At 46.7% G+C, this 15,083-nt stretch overlaps 1 protein-coding gene across 1 annotated transcript in view; it reads right to left on the reverse strand.

Moving 5' to 3' along the window:
* Nucleotides 1-15,083, reverse strand: part of LOC138452784 (WAP four-disulfide core domain protein 3-like) — a 238,655-nt gene that overhangs the window by 189,432 nt on the left and 34,140 nt on the right. Inside the window, exon 3 of the mRNA XM_069605125.1 lies at nucleotides 7,080-7,223. Coding sequence (XP_069461226.1) covers nucleotides 7,080-7,223 — 144 coding nt within the window. The remainder of the gene's footprint in view (nucleotides 1-7,079; nucleotides 7,224-15,083) is intronic.

Below are 15,083 nucleotides of genomic sequence, written 5' to 3' on the forward strand. Positions count from 1 at the left end.
TAGTGACTTGCAGCGGACCAGGCAAGTCGGCGGATGTCACGGATGCCCCGTCTCCCCAGCTGTCCATTTCACATACACTTGTGCCGTCATGCGCACAGCTGGTCCCATCGGATGCGCGCAGACTCCCAGGCGCCGCGTCCGAACCACCCTCCAAAATGGAACCAGCAACATCCTCAGCAGCAGCGTCCTCACGGGCATCGTCTGAGTCACAACTCGGCGCCCTCCACAAGGCGCCGCCCCCACCTTCGACGATCGTCACGCATAACAGCAAATTCGTCCGAAGATCAGCATCAGGTGAGTCAGTTGGTTTAACGCTGGAATTTTTAACGGATCTGCGTTTCTTTCCCTCACAACCAGTGATGGCAGTAGATAGCAGTTCAACTTGGGGAGCGGCTCGTAGTGTAGTGTTAATATTCACACATTCAACAGGCATATTAGCATGTGGGCGTGGGCATACCGTACCGTAAGTTTCGGAAACAGGCATCACAACATCAGAAACGTCAGAAATGGGTGCACAGTTTTTAAGTATGCGTGTACAGTCCGTAGAGTTAGAAAGTTCAGCAGAAATAATTACAAGCTGGTCAGTGGCTGAGTCTGGGTTTGATGTACATGAGAAGTAACGAGTTACTTTGTTAGTAGGAGGGTGTTGATCTAATGCACTGGAGGCGACTCCACTTATACCCTCACGTCAGTTTTTGTGCCCTAGTCTTTAAGGCAGATGGAATGGTGTCCGACATCGTTGAGAGGCTCCTGCTCCCCAACTCGCCACAGCCAAACAGCAGGAGTTCCAGCCCTTCTCTCCTCAGGGCTTAACGCTACAAGGGCAGTGGAGGCGGCCACTTATAGTCAGCTGCTCAAGTATCAGCTGAAAATGTTAAAGGCACACGCACCTCCTCACTCGAGGTAGCATAGATGCTGCAGCAGGTAGGAAGTACAAAGAAAGCGAGTCAGCGAGTCAGCGAGTTCAAATACTCACCACAACCAAACAGCAGGAGTCTCAGCGCTTCTCTCCTCAGGGCTAAACACCAGCTAATGCAAGACAAAGCTTCCACGTCGATAACCAGGCTCTCCACACGTCTGACTTAGGTGATTCAAAAGACTGAGCTTCGGCACATTGTCTACAGCCGGCATGTTTCAGAATGCAATAAAAAGCATCTTGTACCTATGCTTCCTGTGTACCATTTATCAGTGAACATTACACATGAACAAGGCAGCTTTCTAGGTATGGACAATTACTGCAGAGGTTTCATCACCCTGTTGGCCACAATCATAGAGCTGCGGATAAACCTCATCACATCCAAAACACAATGGGAGTAGACCAAGATACACCAAACATCTTTCCAAAACACCAAAGATGCCCTGTCTCAGGAGACCACCATGGCCTGCTTCAACATCAAGAGGAAGACCAAATAGCTTGTGGGCACTATCCCCTGCAGGTTATGAGCAGTCCTGACCCGATTCACAACTGATGTCTTGATCTCCTCTGACCTCCCCCTCTCCATCCCTCTGACCACTCCTCTCTCCTGCAGCGATCACTCCTTCCTCTCCTCTCATCTCTACCTCTCTTACCTCCAAGCCAAGCCTACCCCAACACTGCCACCCACCTTCTCGGACATCAGGCCCATGAAGCGTGTGTCAGTTGAGGCTTTTGCCGCCACTTTCTCCCCCCCCCCTCCACCTTTGGCTGTCTCACACCCTGACACAGCCCTGTCTCTGCTCTACTCTTCAATTTCTTATCCGCTTGATGCTCTTGCCATTGTCATGAGGATCCATTTGAAGTCCAAAGCCAAGTGCAATTCCTGGTATGGCTCTGACCTAGCTACACTTAAACGTAAGTGTAGGGCGACTGAGAGAAAATGAAGAACTTCCTGTTCATCCTCTGACAAACTGGCCTGTTGCCTGCTACAAAGGCAATACCGACTCTCTGTCCTCACCAAGAAGACAGTCCGCATTCAAGCTTGTGTCTCTGTGGCATCTAACAACTCGGCCGAACTCTTTAAAATCTGCATGGAACTGGCCAACCCTGCTGCAGTCTCTACCCCTCCTGTTGCCTTCCAGGTTCTTTGCAATGGCCTTGCCTCTCACTTCATTTATAAAACCCAGGACATCCTGTCCACCCTCTCCACCCACAGCCCTACTCTCACCTCCCCATCTGTGCTTGCTGACCCTCCTTTAGCCCCACCCCGCCATCCTTCTCGTCCTTTCCTCTTTTCACCCTTGACGAGGTCACCAGACAAGTCCGATCTATGAAAGCCTTGTCAAAACAGGTTCATCCCTGTTCCTCTAAAACCATCAAGGACCACATTGACACCCTTGCTCCGGCCCTTGCTGATTTTTGCAACCACTCCTTTGCCTCGGGATCCTTCCCCTCCCCTCTGAAGCACTCCTTTGTGCATCCTCTTCTCAAGAAACCCACAGCTGATCCTTCTTGTCCAGCTAACTATCGCCCAATTTCCATTACTCCCTTTCTTGGCAAGCTCCTGGAAAAGTTGGCCATTTCTCAGCTTAACCTTCATTCCAATTCTGTTGGCTGTCTCCATGACCACCAGTCTGGCTTCAGAGCTGCCAGAAGCACGGAAACTGCTCTCCTGAATATCCGTGAAGATCTGCACTCCAACCTTGACTCTAACATTCCCTCTGTCCTCTTCCTCCTTGATCTCTCTTTTGCCTTTGACACAGTCAACCATACCATCCTGCTCAACCGTCTCCGTGAAAACCTGGTTATCAGTGATCAGGCTCTGGCCTGGCTGACCTCTTTCCTCTCAGATCGACCCTCCCAGGTCCAACTTGGGTCCTTCCTTTCACCTATCTTCCTCTCTACCTGTGGTGTTCCCCAGGGGTCTAACCTCTCTCCCCGGCTTTTCAACCAATACCTGGCAACTCTCGCCGACTGCATTGCCACTTTCTGCTCAAATTTCCAGTGCTACGCTGACAGCACAACTCATTTTCAGGCTGCCCTCTACCACCTCCTCTCCCTCTCTCATCTCCGATTGCCTAACTGCCATTCAAGATTGGTGGGCCGGCAATGATCTATGTCTGAATGCCAGCAAGACGGAGATCCTCCTCATCGGCACACCTTCACCATCCTTTCCCCTCACTCTCTGGCTGGCCTCCCATGGCCCTCCTCCTACCCCCACCTGCGAGGCTAAGAACCTCGTGGTCATCTTTGACTCCACCCTTTCCTTCTCCGCCCACATCTCTGAGGTCTCTAAAAAGTCAAATTTCCAACTGCACCTCCGCAGAGGTACTCTGCCTTTCCTCTCCTTCCCCCAGAAGCTCATGGTATCCCAAGCTCTGGTTCTCTCTAGCTTGGACTATTTTAACAGCCTCTTTCTAAATCTACCCGCCTCTACTCTCCGCCCTCTACAACTAATCCAGAACAGGACTGCAAGACTTAACCTTGGCCTCAAGTCCTGAGGAGAACCGTCTCCGGTTCTGGAAGCAGCTAAAGACATTCCTCTTTTCTTCTGCCTTCATTCCCCTTCTCCCCTGCTGATATGTTCTCTCTTGGCACTGTGCACCTGGCCACTCTCTGTCCTTCGGGCCCAGCAACCTGCTCACCCTGCCAACCTCCTGCACTGCCTCCGGGCCACCTCTTGCACTGGGGTCTGTATCTGTACACATACAGCCCCCCCTTTTTCTTCCTGCACTTATCAGACGTACCCTGTCTGCTGCCTTAAACCTAGCTGCATTACCACTGTTTGTTGCCTTTATTATTATTTATCTGTTTCTCCTCTGCTTCGCACTTTCCACTTCTCCCTCCCTCCATGCACTTTTCCCCTCCCCCTCTCCAATGCACTTGCATGTTCTCAATGTCACTGGGCCCTAGTAAGATCGCTGTTTTGTTCTCCCCTGTTCCCCTCCCTTGCCTTGTCGTGCTCTGAAACACTTGCGTACGAGCACGATAGAAATAAAATATCAATCAATCAAGAAGACGGGATTGAGTCAGGTGGAACATAAGATAGCGAACGCACAGTCTTGGACAACTCTTTAGAGTGGTTAAAAGATGCTTCTATGCGTCATTAGAAATAGGACTGTGTGGCTGTACAAATAGCTTCATGGTAAGCAGCATAGATGTGCTGAAGGGACTTTTTTGTAGCGGAATCACAGCCAAGATGCCATTTACGCTGTATTTGCTGGGATTGAAGGCAGTGAGCACATAGATTGTCGAAGAACCAGGGCTCAGAAGGACGAGCTCTTACTTTAAAATGTTTAAAAGAAGCGAGACAATCACCCACCACCCCAAAAGTTGAAGACAGAGTACCTAAATCCACTGAGCTGGTGTCAGCATGGTGCACTTTGATTTGTTCGACAATGTCCTCCTTATATTCAGAGAGCCTTTGAGTTTTACTGTCTACTGGGTCACTGACTCTAAGACTAAAATCCCTGGCAATCAAAAGAAGTGCGTGCCAAAGGTGAAGATCAGCTGCAAGGTCAAGAAAAGCATTTCAAGACATTGGATCAAAGCCGGGTGGGCGATGTCCACTTTCGATAATCTGACGCCGATGTGGGACAATTGCCAGTGCCATAATCCCGAAAGTGGAGAAGATTCTCGAAGTACAAAGGGACCCGAACGATTTGGAGACCAATAAAGGACACACATTTAGTGGAACCAAATACTATTTTGTCATCACGAGAAATGTTTCTGGAGCTTGAATCTGCCGACCGCGATAAAGAGTCGAGTCATGAAATGAGGCATTAAGTGACCAGTGGTAGGTACAATTCTTACCCCTTTTTTGTTTAAAAAACAAAACTTGATTTCAAACTCTGCAGTTCTCCATCTGACAGGAGCTCTTTGGTAATCACTGATAGTTTCAAATATTAATTGTAGATTCTGTCAAATTAACCATAAAGAAAGAAAAATTATAAGAATATAGAAGTGTTGCTACCTTCTGAAGAATGACCTGCACCGAATAGCCAGGTGGACAGAAGCGTGTGCAATTTGGGGCTGACACAACAGCCATTCATTCAAGCTGTGTGAAAGTGATATATCTTGGGTAAAATTATATAATTGAGTAGAATGCTAGGATTTTGTAAACAAGTCGTGGAGGTAAATGATAGGCTTTTCATGGTGGGACAAGGGTTATGTGGAATTCCATTCTAGATTAAACAGTTGGATGAATATATGTAATACTGATCACATTTATAAAGAATTACGTTTTTAATGATTGGACAATAAATGTGAACTTCCATATTCTTGGAAATGCCTCGGATGGCCTGTAAGTGTGTTTCCATTGACCTTATTTCAGGTAGTTAGAAAGTTTTTTCCCGGTAACAGTAGATCTAGTCTACTACATCCAATGGCATTATGAAGAAGAGTAAAATGCCCTCTGATGTGATTTCCTGTGATGTCATTGGGCGTTTGATGTCTATTCTGATACCCCTGTCATTTTGTTGAATTGATGTCTCTGGGCCTGTTGGGAAATACAAAATAGAAAACCATACAATAAAGATGGTGGGTGGAGATGAGCTAAAACACTGAATTATGGCAGCTGTAGTCAAAGTACCAAAGTGTTCAGAAAAGATGGCGAGAGTCTCCAAAAAGAGAGTGACAGAAGGAAAGCAGGGGCAGTACATCCTGGAAATTGTAGTCAAAGTAGGCAAGTGTCCAATAAAGACCGTAAAAAAGAATTAACACATACTAGAAAACATAGTCACAGTACTACAGCGCCCGTACAGACTCTGAGAAAAGGCAGCATATTCTTCAATCAATTTCCCGCCTACAGCAAAAATATATGCTCTACAATGGGCAGCTGCATTATAAAATTAAGGGCTGCAGTACAAGTTTGGCGATATTTTGCACATAAATCCGCCAAAATATCTCCTAACAGAATTACTGTTACTACCACTTGGTCCTAGGGATTTACCGCAGGATTACAAGTGGTGGTAGGGTGGTGTAAACCCCATTTCTGGAGTCTATAGGACTCCATGAGGATTGGTGCAGAATTAACGCTGGTGGAAATTCTTTGAGCAGTAATTGTGCTGATTTTGGCGATAAGGTGGCATATTTCCCTACAGTTTATAGCTGGAGGAAAATCCTCCACCTCCCCGCCAAAGCTGTATTACAGCTTTGCGGTAATGCTGCGATAATGGAATTACCGCCACATTACTGCTGTTTTTAGCGTATCTCGATACTGGACTATTGCCAACAGGCCCTCACCGGTCTTCCCAAAAAGTAAATCAAGAGAATTCAGAACAGAGCAGCACCTCTAATGTGTTTATGGAAGAACCATGAGCATTTAACCGGAGCATTCATACGCCTCCACTGCCTCTCCAGGAGCACTCATACGCCTCCACTGCCTCGCCTGGAGCACTCATACGCCTCCACTGCCTCGCCTGGAGCACTCATACATCTCTACTGCCTCGCCTGGAGCACTCATACGTCTACACTGCCTTCCCGTCCCAAGAAGAGTAGAAGTTAAATTCTTTTGCATCACCAGGAGAGCATCATGTATGACCGCTCCAAAGTATTTGCCTGACCTCCTATGCAAATACATCCAAAGGAGTAGGTCTGACAGTAAACTTGCGCACAGAACCTTCAAACCTAGGTGGTTTGGGGAAAGGAGTCTGAAACAGCAGGGTCTAAGATGTGGAATGTGATCCCCCAGGCACACAGACTGCAACCAGGCCACATGAAATTCAGGAAAGGAGTAAACACCCTCCTCTTTAGAAAAGAATTCCCAAAAGGCAGCTACCAATTTGTCAGGAACACTCCAATCAATCTCTTTCCAGGATCTGGCGCCTACTTGATTAATCAATGTTAAATAGAAGGTCTACCAAGTGGGGAGTTTGCTCTCCTGTACATGAACACTCTTCCAGGTGATCCATCCCAGCTAGTCCTTTGTTCCCCTTTACCCCAAACGTTTCTGCAGGCACACTGAAGTATCAATGGCAGTGTAACTTTCTAAAACACTAAATAAATAAACAAGCAAATAAATAATTAAATAAAATGGCCCATTCTTGTTTTAGGTGGACTGACAGCGCCAGAGTTACTTTCTGGTATACAAATACCCACAAGTAGCACTCCCGAATGCGAGCCAGACCTGGGCCAAATCGGCCAAAGTAAAAATGATACTAACCCGTTCCTTCTTTTGGGTCCAAGCACTTAAATCCACAGATATCGCAGCACTTCTGGCATGATGGGCAGTCATAATCGGATTTGCACTGTGGCGGGGGTCTCACCGCGGTACATCCTAATAGGACTGGACAGGTTCCATATTTCTCTGTAACAAATAAATCCATATTTTAAAATATTTTTATTTTGAAAATGAACAGCTTTAAAATAACAGCCTATCCATTGAAATGCTCGTCATTATACAATTGCAAAACAAAATCGTCCATCGATACTGACATAATATAATAATGTAATACAAGTGTCCTTTTTATAACCTTAACACAATTACTGCTTCTTGATTCCACCAATGAAGAGGCCAATGTCGCAAACGTCAGAATGTGTTTAGTTAGGCTGCTGGCATTTATTAACCACACCTCTTCCATTTCAAGCTGGTGGTACTTCCCCTAGAAATGGAGGAATTACCGCTGCAATGTTTACCACCTGTGCTAATTCCTCCGGTCCCCAGTGGAGTACCTTGGGACTTAATTTTTGGGAATAACAATAACTCGTAAAATAGAGATTCTTACTCCAAATAGGACTGTGGTGTCAGTAAACGAGTTAATGGAATGTGTGTAACTCGTTATGAGGCTGACAGTAGAAAAGATTATTTTCTGACCTTGAAGTGGTTCACAAAGAGCTTTGTCATTTCATCCACCAATACTATTGTGATTTTCGACCATACTCAAATAAATCTTTCCACTGCATTGAATTACACACCTGACATCTTTTACATATAGATTCATCCATTTTGAAAACTGAAGAACCAAGGGCATTAAGAGCTTTCGTGTACTTGACTTGACCAAAACTAAAATACGAGCTCATAGATCTTGAAGACTTAAAGTGCTGAGGACACGAATACCGCATGGAAATTACCAGCAAATGCAGACATGATAAAAAGCATGAAATGTAGAGATTGGATCAGGAATTTGGAAGAGTGAAATCTGAATCCATTTCAGGAAGAGACACTTGGGAGACACACAAAGACCTCAATGACAAACCTCTCAGCCAGAGTCAGCTACCTGCAATCAGTGCTCCCAGTTGCTCCATTATTAACATTGTTTCCAAACATGCACTTTTCACTGCATACTTTCCTCTGACATACACAACCTCTAAGTCTTGCACTTTGGAAGTTGCCTTTGATATTTGGTGGGATGGATGTTCCTAAATGTAAGAAACGCATCTCAGCGTTCGTGGCTGGCCACAGCTATACAATGATTCAAGATGTTACTGTTAAGGCAGAACCATCATAGAATTCCTATTTAGGACCTAAAACATGGATTGCTACAGAGGACCACCTTAAACAGCTCAATTAGGTCTTACATGATTTCTGAATGGGGGTCTCCTGGAAATTGGAGATAGACACGTACTTCTTTACTTATTTACCAAACCCCCATTTGGGTCAACCATGCAATGAAGGTCCTTAAAACGATGGAAGTTTGACCAAAGTAGTATTTGTTGGACATCAATTAGGACTCTGATTGTGGCAGATTTCTTTCTGATAATGGAAACCACCTGGAAATGTTCAGTAATTTAATTGAAAGTCTGTCTGTATAAAAAGTAAGTCTAGTAAAAAGCCTTACCATCATTAAAAGGTCTGTGCTGCAAAAAAGTGGTGTTAGTGGTTTCTAATCAGGTGAGTCCGTCGGCCTAGAGGTGGAGTAAGTGAATCAATGGCATACATGTATAGGCACCTATGCATACATTCTGCTGTGCAGCTCCTAGTGACGCGCCAGCAGCTGATAGACAGCATTGCCACCTTTCAGTAAAAGCCAATGTCATCAAAGAAAGACATGCTAAAAACAGCCTGTATGTACTTTCCTTTACATGCCTGCTGGCCTTAGGAAAATCCATTAATGATGTACAGTCGTCAACTGACACAACTGGCTTTAGAAGCGTCAAAGCCACTGCTCAGATAAAGTATCACACACATCTAAATAAGCCCAAACCCAGGCTTCTGCATTATGGGGTTCATTTTAAACGTGTAGGCCATGGTCCAAATATATTGGCAGTTTTTTATCTCTGTCATATCTAACGGCAGTTCGTTAGCAGCCTCAAAGTTAAACACTATGTCCAGCGGTAACCCTTAAAAGTGCTAGCAAGGGAATTAGCGCCGCCAATACTGCCAACTGTAAAAGCAGCCATCGTTTTCACAGCTGGTCACACAAGGCACAAACATAGCTGCATCAAAAGTCCATGTTCAGCGCTAATACCGCCGAAAACATGGCACAGTTACGTCCAGCTTCCTTCCAGCTGGAGCTAAATGAACACAGGTGCCTGAAATGAAGCCACAGGTGATCCCAATCCACCCCAGGAGGCTACATAAGGCACACCCGTACCCCAAACACTGTTTCCAACACCATGCTGCCACTAGCCACTGTGAGCTGGGACAGGCAGCTGCTCATGCTGCAGGCAGAACTAGAAAGGCAGGACAACCAGGTCAGGGCCCAGGGAGCAGAAGGGGAGGAGGGGGGAGGTGGATAAGGAGAGTCCTAGCAAGGCATGCACAATCCCCAGGGTTAGGCCCTCACCTTGGACCCTCACCGACAGCTATTTGGTCACCCTGTACCACCTTAACAGGGAGACCATAACAGAGCTGCTCACCACAATACAGGACGACAAAGGAAGCAGGATTAACATCCAGACAGCTGTGCCCCCACTGGTGAAGCTAGTGTCCTTCTTACAATTCCTTGGTACTGGCACCTTCCAGCACTCTGTGGTCATGATACACGTCATGGCACAGCCCACATTCTGTGCAGTGCTGGGCCAGCTGCTTGAAGCCTTCCGGCGTCAAGTGCAATGCCACATCTCACTGCCTACCACCCGACCCCAGGTCAGTGTCATGAAGGCACAGTTCTATGCCATTGCCAAATGCCAAATGTGATCACTGCCCTGGACTGTACCCATGTTGCACTGGTGGCCCCCCCAGGCAGGGCTGGACTGGGAACCAAAAGAGGCCCTGGAAATAATTTTCAAAGTGGCCCCATAGTACACATTTTCAGCAAGTCCAACCCTTTTCCTTTGAGAAAATGTGGAAATCCAATACATAACCATAAAGAAGAGGCCCAGGGTGGAGAGGCCTAGTGGGCAATCTCCAGAGTTCCCTATAGGCCACTCCACCTCTTCCAGCAGGCCTTTGCAGGCTGTAGGTAATTCCCCCCTCTCATCCTCTTTATTTTAAGCCACCTATTTGGCATCCCTTTAAGCTGGTCAGATAGAACAGTGAGCTAAGCGCTCACCCTTGATATCTGTGTGCATCCTGCTGTGGCAGGTTCGAATCCCGGCAGGATCAACCCAACCTTTCATCCTTCCAAGGTCTATAAGTTAAGTACCACTCTGTGGGATAATAATGTCTTCTGGTATTTCAGCGCTCCGAGAGCTATGGGTGTGTAGCGCTATATAAGCAATGCGTTACTGTTATCATGTCAGGTACACGTGTGTAATGATGAGTGGGAACAGTGGATTTCTCTGGCACTTCTCACTCGGAAGGGCCCGTTACAGCATAAAACTTGCTTTTAAACTTATCAATAGAATAGTCTGCAATGTGTGCGATTGGTTACCATAAAAAAAACGTGTTCACCTTTGTTGCACAACTGCACTTTTTATTCACGTCCTGCCTAACTGGGAAGATCGCTTGGGAGCAAGGCGCTTACCTTTGGAAAGGGATGATTTTGTGCAACATGGGTGAGAGCGCAAAGATGCTAGGAGAAGCGCTACATAAATTACTAACAATATTAAAAAACAAGATAGATTGCAGTATTAAACAATGACTAAAAGATTTTTCTTGTGAGGTTTGAAATAATCAGCCAGTCTTGGCTCTTAGGCTCACATCATATGCATTCTGGTCATTGTAGGCACAACTTTATAATGTCGAAAACTAGAAATATACAGGAAGGCTAAATGGCACACACTCAAGAACATAGGACTTAAGAGCGATAACAGTATGTTATGTGTGAAAAGAGTGCAGCGTTTTATCTACGCTACTAGCTTAAGAGGGCTTTCCCATTTGTAGTTTGGACTATTGGGTCGCTTGCGCCACCTATAAGTCGAAACTATTGGATTGGAGTACAGCTAGGGAGGAATTACTTAATTGGAGCAGTAAACACGCTACTGGTGTAATAAAAATGTCTTACCAGGCCTGCCTTCAGCCACTCGGTTTATAAGCACTCTGTGTGTCCTTCACTGGCGCCCTGTTAAAAACAAGCATTGTGCATAGGTTTGAAGCTTTTGCCAGGCGCTGCTATTAGATGCCCACGTGCTCGAGCCATTTTGCACCTGCTACCAACAAAGGGTTGTTAATACCACTACGGCGGTACCTGGCAAGGGCCTTTCCCATGCCTACACAAAAGGCCAACCTGTTGGCATTGCCAATGCTTGCTTAAAAGGTTGCTGGAAAGACCCTCTTTACACTGTTGCTAATGCCCCTGGAGTATCTCTTGCTCAGAAGTCGTGGTGTAGAGACGGCATATCGGCACAGAGGTCAGCTTCCATTGAAAGGAATAGGCAGGAATGTGTCCTGTCTGGGATTCCTTTTCATGAGAAAGAAGGACTCTTGGAGGCTAAGTGGTGGCAATCTGCATCCTCAAGAATATGGGTGGTTAATGGACTGTCCTGGCTCCTTGCTTTTGGATATAAGATGGGGCAAAATGAGTATCAAACAGGGAAAAGGAGTGCTTTCACAAATGTGCATGGGTGCTGCTTTCGACAGAGTGGTTTCCCACGCTGGCAGCTTGGCACTGGGCATGGGGGTCCGGTTTCATAGCACAGTACCCTACGCTACATAGAGCCACCTGGCCAGTTCTTCACAGCATCAGGCTGCCCCCTGCCCTTGCTGCAGTGATGCCCCAGACAGACAATGGCGGGCCACATTAGGAGCATTATGATTGAAACTCCTCTGAGATCACCAAGTACACCGGACTACCTGCTCCCATTCCCAAACCCTGACTTTACCAGCAATCCATGGACAGATGTCTGGCCTGCTGGCTGCCCTTCTTGTTTTATGATGGAGAAAATAAAGCAACAATCACACTTCCTTTGCTTGCCATGTTTTTATAATGATATATATTTTAGAAGGTTGGTTATGTGATTTGTGTATGTTTTAATGTAATCTATAAAAAGAAATATATAATGTTAGGCCTGGGATGACACTGCTTTAAAACATATCAGTATTCACTGGAGATGGTGGTTAGAGATGTGGTTAAGTGCCTAAATTGCAGACTCAGATCAAATCCCGGCTTCACCACTTACCCAAAGTGCCTGTGCCTGGGATTGCACCCTTAGTGCTATATTATCTGCAAACTACCTTGGAAAGAGCATACAGAATGAGTGAGGTGGGGAGTGTTCTATTTAAGTAATAATGCTGCATACTGATGTTTGTACTGAGTGGTAATGGCCAGAAGAAAAGGGTATTATAGTGATTAGCATCATGTGCTAAACGCCCCGGGTGGTGATCTTCACGGATATTCAGGAGAGCAGTTTCCGTGCTTCTTGCAGCTCTGAAGCCAGACTGGTGGTCATGGAGACAGCCAACAGAATCGGAATGAAGGTTAAGCTGAGAAATGGCCACCTTTTCCAGGAGCTTGCCAAGAAAGGGAGTAATGGAAATTGGGCGATAGTTAGCTGGACAAGCAGGATCAGCTGTGGGTTTCTTGAGAAGAGGATGCACAAGGAAGTGCTTCAGAGGGAAGGTGAAGGATCCTGAGGCAAAGGAGTGGTTGCAAAAATCAGCAAGGGCCAAAGCGAGGGTGTCAATGTTGTCCTTGATGGTTTTAGAGGAACAGAGATTAACCTGTTTTGATGAGGCTTTCATAGATCGGACTTGTCTAGCGACCTCGTCAGGGGAGAAAAGAGGAAAGAACGAGAAGGTTGGGGGGGTGGCTAAAGGAGGGTCAGCAAGCACAGATGGAGATGGGAGACGAGGGGTGAGAGTGTGGAGAGGGTGGATAAGATGCCCATTGCTTTTTTAAATGAAGTGAGAGGCAAGGGCATTGCAAAGAGCCTGGGAGGCAACAGGAGGGGTAGAGACTGCAGCAGGGTTGGCCAGTTCCTTGCAGATTTTAAATAGTTCAGCCGAGTTGTTAGATGCTGCAGACACAAGCTTGAATGTGGGCTCTCTTCTTGGTGAGGACAGAGAGTCGGTATTGCCTTTGTAAGAGGATGAACAGGAAGCCCTCCATTACCTCTCAGCCACCCTACACGTACGTTTAAGTGTAGCTAGGTCAGAGTCATACCAGGAATTGCACTTGGATTTGGACTTCAAACGGATCCTCATGACAGGGGCAAGAGCACCAAGAGTATCAGAAATTGAAGAGTAGAGCAGAGACAGGGCTGTGTCAGGATGTGAGACAGCCAGAGGTGGAGAGGGGGAGGGAGAAGGTGGCGTAAAAAGCCTCAACTGACACACGCTTCATGGGCCAGATGTCTGAGAACATAGGTGGCAGTGTTGGGGTAGGCTTGGCTTGGGGAGAAGAGAGGGAGAGATGAGAGGAGAGGAGGGGGTGATCACTCCAGGAGAGAGGAGTGGTCAGAGGGATGGAGAGGGGGAGGTCAGAGGAGAACAAGACATTGAGTGGGTGCCCTGCAGAGTGAGTCGGGCCAGAGGGGAAGATGGACAGGGAGAGGGAGTCACAGAGGTCAGGAAGAGCACATAGGTGGAACAAGGAGAGACTAAATGTATATTGAGGTCACTGAGGAGGAGGATTTGAGTGGTAGAGGCCAGGAGGCAGGAGGAGAGGTCCGCCCACTCAGAGAGAAATTAGATGATTTGACCAGGAGTCCGGTAGATGATAGCCACAGTAAGAGAATGCGTAGGCGAGAGAGAAAGCCTACAGACAAGGCATTCAAAAGAGGAGTAGGTCTGAGTGGGAATGATAGAGGCAAGAATCCGCTCAGGAAAGATCAGGGCTACCCCCCCCCCCCCACTGGACCGGGAGGATCTGGGTGTGGAGAGGATATTGTAGCCATCAGGGAGGAGAGTGTCAAAGCTTGTGAAAGAGCTGGTCGTGAACCATGTCTCAGTAAGACCAAGGACATCAAAGTCTAGTTCTTCAAGGAGGTGACAGATGTCAAAGGAGTGTTTGACAGCAGAGCGAAGGTTGAGAGTGGCAATATGAAGAAGGTTGCTAGCCTTAAAGATCTTCCAGGGAGGGGTACAGATCAGAGGTACGCCCTGCGGAGGAGAAGGAGCCCTAGAAGGTGCAGAGGAGGAAGAGAGAGAGGGCAAGGTAGCCAAGGGGGGAGAGGAGGGGACAGCAGGAGATGAGAGGAAATTGATGAGGTGAGGGAAGTGCCTATCAAAGAGGAGGAGATTGGCCTGAGGTCCTTGGACCATGACAGTGCCTTTTAGGTAGAGATTAATGATGACTTTAGAGGAGCCGAAGGAAGCCATGAGAACTTCCGAGCAAGTGCCACCATTAATGGGAGAGGAGTAGATAGGACAGAACACAGAGATCATATGAGGAGTCCATAGATCTGACGAAGGAATGACAAAGAGGATGTCGGTGAGGGTCTGTCTGGAGGAAGCATTGGAGTAGGTGTCGGTGATAGGAAGACCAGGATTAGAGGCCAAGATATCCTTTTTGAACTTCTTCCTACGAGACTTAGTGAGAAGGGAAGGATAGTCAATGGAGAAGCAGTTGGAAAAGATAGGAGAAAAAGAAAGCGCCGTTGGGGTGGAAGTGAGGAGAGGATGGAGAAACTGGGGGGGCTAAGGCAGGTAGGTGTGGGACAAAAGAGAGTGGTGTTGTCACTGGGCTGGCAAATTACAGAAAAGCATCAGTATACAAGCAAAATACAGAGAATTTCACAATGGGCAGCAGGATTTGACTTTTTAGCACAAAGCAAAAACAGCAGTATTTTTTTTTTTTTTGTGTTTAATCACTTTGGATTTTTACAAAAACGAACGAAAAAGGACCGAAGGTCCGACTCAATAAATTCTAATTCAGTGTCTGGTTCTGGAAGATCAAGGGTCACG

Source organism: Ambystoma mexicanum, chromosome 4p (genome assembly GCF_040938575.1).
Source record: "Ambystoma mexicanum isolate Mex_15411 chromosome 4p, UKY_AmexF1_1, whole genome shotgun sequence".
NCBI classification, from domain to species: domain Eukaryota; kingdom Metazoa; phylum Chordata; class Amphibia; order Caudata; family Ambystomatidae; genus Ambystoma; species Ambystoma mexicanum.